This window comes from Orycteropus afer, unplaced genomic scaffold, assembly GCF_000298275.1.
Source record: "Orycteropus afer afer isolate SDZICR_OR568_19922 unplaced genomic scaffold, OryAfe1.0 scaffold00015, whole genome shotgun sequence".
NCBI classification, from domain to species: Eukaryota; Metazoa; Chordata; class Mammalia; order Tubulidentata; family Orycteropodidae; genus Orycteropus; species Orycteropus afer.
In genome coordinates, this window is record NW_006921602.1 from 1583020 (window position 1) to 1588848 (window position 5829).

At 38.7% G+C, this 5829-nt stretch overlaps 1 protein-coding gene across 1 annotated transcript in view; it reads left to right on the forward strand.

Moving 5' to 3' along the window:
* The window catches only part of MYO9A (myosin IXA), a 441307-nt gene that overhangs the window by 366517 nt on the left and 68961 nt on the right, over nt 1–5829 (forward strand). Inside the window, exon 28 of the mRNA XM_042783070.1 lies at nt 246–388. Coding sequence (XP_042639004.1) covers nt 246–388 — 143 coding nt within the window. The remainder of the gene's footprint in view (nt 1–245; nt 389–5829) is intronic.

Here is a 5829-nt window from a genome sequence, read left to right on the forward strand (position 1 = left end):
TCACTACGGAAGTAGATTGCCCCATCTTCCTTCCGAGGAGTGGCTGGTGGGTTTGAACCGCCAGCCTTCTGGTTAGCAGTCAGGTGCCTTAGCCACTGTGCTACCAGGGCTCCCAAATAAAAGATTAGTCATGATTAAATTTAAATGTGAAGGTTAAGTGGAAGAACTTTATAAATCTTAAAGCGATATACAATAGTGTCACAAGGACATGCTGATTTCCATTTTTACCTTTATTTTTAAAACAGACCTCAGAGAGCTAAGATGAGATTCTGGGCTAAAGGGAAACAAGGAGAGAAAAAGACATCCAGAGTGAAGCCTGCCACTCAGTCAGAGATGTCAAGACCTTTTGCTGGCTCAGATGTGCTTCCAGTTCATCAGTTTCCAGATGGTAAAAATGGGCAAAGGGTGGAGTTTGTCTTCATAAATCCTATTACTCTTTCTGAAAGTCTGCTATTCCTCCAGTATGTATAATGGCAATTTTGTTGGCTAGATATTCTAATAAGATAGAACCAGGATTGTTAAATCCTTCTTTAGCTAAATTATATAATTACATTATACTTACAATCAAAGTTCCAAGGAAATATGGCACAAAATGGTCACGCAACAAAAATTTCAAGAATGATTGTGAATTGTAGGTTAACTTCAGTTTTCTAAACTAAAATTTTAGCATCATTCATTCACTTAACAAATATATATTATTAATTATAATGTAGTAGCAAGTCTGCACATGCTTATTACTGTACTAAGCATATTATATGAATTGATTCAGTTGAGCCTCACAACAATCTTCTGAATGTTGGTATGATTTTTGGTGTCACTGAGTGGTGCAAATAATTAGCGTTCTCAATTGTTAACCAAAAGGTTGGATGTTTGCATCTACCCAGAGGCACCTTGGAATAATAACGTCTGCTTCTGAAATATTATCCATTGAAAACCCTATTAGAACACAGTTCTGTTCTGATCCAAATGGGGTCGGTCACCATGAGTCAGAATTAACTCAGTGAAAACTGGTGGTGGGGGGTGATTATTATTCCTCCTTTATAGATGTGAAACCTGAGACCCAGAGAAGATAATATATGCATATTATAAATGGCAGAGCTGAGATTTTAATCTAGGTGGTCTGAGTTCATAATTACTAATCACAGTAATTCGTAATTACTGTGCTGTATATTAAGTATCTGTTATATACCAGTGCCTAGCAGATACATGGCACTTTATATTGTTGTTAGTGGCTGTCCAGTCAATTCTGAGTCAAGGCCACCCCATGTGTGCATAGTAGGACTGCTTCATTGGATTTTCATGGTTGCTACCTTTCAGAAGCAAACCACCAGGCCTGTCTCCCAATGCCACTGAATGGGTTTGAACCACCAACTTTTTGGCTAATAATTGAGCACATTACTATTTGTGCCACCCAGGGATTCCTAGCACTTTGTAATGGTAGATATTATTTTAATTTTTAGGCATTAATCATAATACATTTTTAAGTACCCAGTACTTAGCTCATCTATTAAGAAAATTGGTTGTTCTAAATATTAGAATTACTAATTCTTCGAGGATACCAGTAATTTCCAGGTTTAGAGGATTACCCCATTTTTTCAAGCCCTTTGTTTGGGCCTGCATAAGAATTTTTAGTTACTATATAAAGAGGCTGGGAGCTCTGGTGGTGCAGTGCCTAAAGCATTTGACTGCTGACCAAAAGGCTGGAGGTTCAAACCCACCAGCCACTCCTCAGAAGGAAGGTTGGGCAATCTACTTCCGTAGTGATACCACTTCGGAAACCCAAGGAGCGGTCACTCTTAGTCGGACTCCACTCAACAGCAATGAGTGTATAAAGAGGCCAGCTGTCTTCAATAAGGGATATACATCAGAGAAGGTTATATAGTCATAAGTGAGTGAAATAGCAACCATGAATAAAATGGAAAAAGATCCTGAGAAGAAAACTATTATCTCTTAATGAAGGATAGAAAAGACTCAGTTACAATAAGTAAACAAAAACCGTTCATAGATAGCGTAACATAAAATGAAACAAGAAGAAAGATCAAGCTTTACGTAGTAATGAATGAGCTGGAGCAGTTGTTGTTAGGTGCTGTCAAGTTGTTTCCGACTCAGAGTGACCCTACGCACAGCAGAACAAAACACCACCTGGTCCTGTGCCAGCTCCGTGATCCTTGCTATTCTTGAGCCCATCATCACAGCCACTGTGTCAGTCCATCTCATTGAAGGCCTTCCCCTCTTTCATCGACCCTCCACCTTACCAACCATGATGTCCTTCTCCAGGGAATGGTCCCTTCTGACAACATGACCAAAGTAGGTGAGACGAAGTCTGACCATTCTCGCTTTCAAGGATCATTCCTGCTACACTTCCTCCAGGACTCCTTTTAGCAGTCCATGGTACTTTCAGTATTCTTCGCCAGCACCACAACTCAGAAGCATCAACTCTTCTTTGGTCTTCCTTATTTATTGTCTAGCTCTCACATGCATACGAGGTGATTGAAAATATCATGGCTTGTGTGTCAGGCGCACCTTTGTCCTTGGGGAGACATCTTTGTTTCTCAGCACTTTAAAGCAGTCCTTTGCAGCTGACTTGCCCGTGCTGTACGTCATCTTGACATCCTGACTCCTGCTTCCTTTGGCATCGATTGTAGAACCAAGAATGTGAAGTCTTTGACAACCTCAATCTTTTCTCCATTTATCATGATGCTGCTTATAGGTCCAGTTGTGAGGATTTTTGTTTTCTGTATATTGAGATGTATCCATACTGCAGACTGTGTTGTATTCTTCAGTGTTCATCAGTAAGTGCCTCAAGTCATCCTCACTTTCAGCAAGCAAAGTTGTGTCATCAGCATATTGCAGGTTGTTAATGATTGTTTCTCTAATCTTGATGCCACATTTTTCTTCATATAGTCCAGCTTCTTGGATTAGTTGCTCAGTGTATAGATTGAATAAGTATGGGGAAAGGATCCAACCTAATGCACTCCCTTCTTGATTTTAAACCATGTAGTGTTCCCCTGTTGTGTTTGAACAACAGCCTCCTGGTCAATGTACAGGTTCCTCATGAGTACAATTAAGTGTTCTGGAATTTATATTCTTCTCAATGTTATCCACAATTTGTTATGATCCACACAATCAAATGCCTTTGCATAGTCAATAAAACACAAGTAAACATCTTTTTTATATTCTTTGCCTTGAGCCAAGATCCATCTGACAGCAGCTATGATATCCCTTGTTCCATGTCCTCTTTTGAATCCAGCTTGCACCCCTGGAAGTTCTCTGTCAGTATACTGCTGCAATCATTTTTGAATTATCTTCAGTAGGATCTTACTTGTGTGCAATATTAATGATATTGTTCAATAATTTCCACATTCTGTGGGATCACCTTTCTTTGGAATGGGTACGTATATGGATCTCTTCCAGTCAGTTGACCAGGTAGCTGTTTTTCAAATCTCTTGGCATAACCGAGTGATGCCTCCAGTGGGGCATCTGTTTGTTCAAATATCTCATAGGTATTCCGTCAATTTTTGGAGCCTTGTTCTTCGCCAGTTCCTTCATTGAAGCTTCAACTTCCTCCTTCAGTACCATTGGTTCTTAATCATATGCCACCTCCTGAAATGGATGAAGATCTGCCAGTTCTTTTTGGTACGGTGACTCTGTGTATTCCTTCCATCTTCTTTTGATGTTTCCTGTATCATTCAATATTTTGCCCATAGAATCTTTCAGTATTGCAACTCGAGGCTTAAATTTTTTCCTTAGTTCTTTTCAGTTTGAGAAATGCTGAGAGTGTTCTTCCTTTTTTGGTTTTCTAACTCCAAGTCTTTGCACATTTCATTATAATAATTGGCTTTGTCTTCTCTAGCTGCTCTGAAATATTCTGTTCAGCTCTTTTATCTTTTTGTTTCTTCCATTTGCTTTTGCTACTCTCTGCTCAAGCACAAGTTTCAGATTTTCTTCTGACATCCATTTTGGTCTTCTCTTCTTTTCTCCTTTTAGTGACCTCTTGCTTTCTTCATGGATGATGTTCTTGATGTCATCCCACAGTTCTTCTGTTTTTCCGTCATTGGTGTTCAGTGCATCAAATCTATTCTTTAGATGGTCTCTAAATTCAGAAGGGATATATTCAAGATCATATATTGGCTCTTGTAGACTTGTTTTAATTGTCTTTAACTTCAAGTTGAACTTGAATATGAGCAATTGATGGTCTGTTCCAGAATCAGCTCCTGGCCTGGTTTTGGCTGAAGATACTGAGTTTTCCATCACCTCTTGCCACAGATGTAGTCAGTCTCATTCCTGTGTGTTCCATCTGGCAAAGTCCACATGTACAGCCACCGTTTTTGTTGTTGAAAAAAGGTATTTGCAATGAATAAGTCATTGGTCTTGCAAAATTCTGCCATGTGATTTCCAGCATTATTTCTGTCACCAAGGCCAAATTTTCCAACTACTGGTGATTCTTCTTTGTTTCCAACTTTTGCATTCCAGTCACCAGTTATAATTAACACATCCTGATTGCATGTTCAGTCAGTTTCACTCTGAAGTTGGTAAAAATGTTCAATTTCATCATCTTGGCTTTAGTAGTTGGTGCATAAATTTAAGTAATAGTCATATTAACTGGTCTTCCTTGTTTGTAGGTTTATGGATATTAGCCTATCACAGACAGCATTGTACTTCAGGAAAGATCTTGAAACATCCTTTGGGATGATCAATGCCACGCCATACCTCTTCAAATTGTCATTCCCAGCACAGTAGATGATATGGTTGCCTGATTCAAAATGGCCAAAACCAGTCCATTTCAGCTCACTAATGACTAGGATATCAATCTTTAGGCTTTCCGTTTCATTTTTGACAACTTCCAATTTTCTTAGATTCATGCTTCATACATTCCATGTTCTGGTTATTAATGGATGTTCACAGCAGTTTCTCCTCAATTTGAGTCATAGCATGTCAGCAAACTGAGGTCTGGAAAACTTTACCTTATCCATATCAGTAAGGCTGGTTTCACTCTGATGATGCTGCTCTTTCCCAGTCATATTTTGAGAGCCTTTTAATTTAAGTGGCTCATTCTCCTGCTCTGTTTTGGACAATATTTCTGGGCTAGTCATAAAATTGTGCAGTAATGTATCAGACAGTGTTTCTCTGCTATTCCTAAAGTTTCCCTGGCCAATTCTTTGAGAAGTAGATGTCCTCTTCCTTCTTCCTAGTCTATCTCAGTCTGCAAGCTGTGCTAAAACCTGTGCACCATGTGAAATCTGTGCACCATGTGCACCCTGCTGAGTTTGAAAAGCCAGTTGTATGGCCTCAAGCCTTACAGCAACAGAGGCAAGTCTTATCTCTCTCTGCCAGAGGAAAGAATGGTAGGGATGTATTTAGACTCCTGTTTTTGTGTCTTGTGCCTTTGATACTATGAGTTGACAAATTGATGTGGATAGTAAGATCAATAATAAATTAAATGAGTAATACAAGTTCTATATGGAAAAGTTGGAGTTCCTCACCATTATGATATGAAGGATCGGTTTCTTATGTTTTATCTGATTGACAGTAAACATTCTCAATTATTCATTTTCTACAGTTACATTCTCCCCTGCTAATTCTCAATCAGAAATCTAAGGAAGAAGCTTAAAGTTCTTTCTTACTCATTCTAAATCATTCTAAATCATACATTTTCTACAGTTAGAGTCTCCCCTGCTAATTCTCAATCCAGTATCCAAGGAAGAAGCTTAAAGTTCTTTCTTATTTTTTTCACTGTTTATGGCATTCACAAATGAATGAATGTGTGCCCTTTTTATTGAGACTTTCCCCTTTACTGAGACTTTTCACTTTCCCTTTTATTCAGACTTT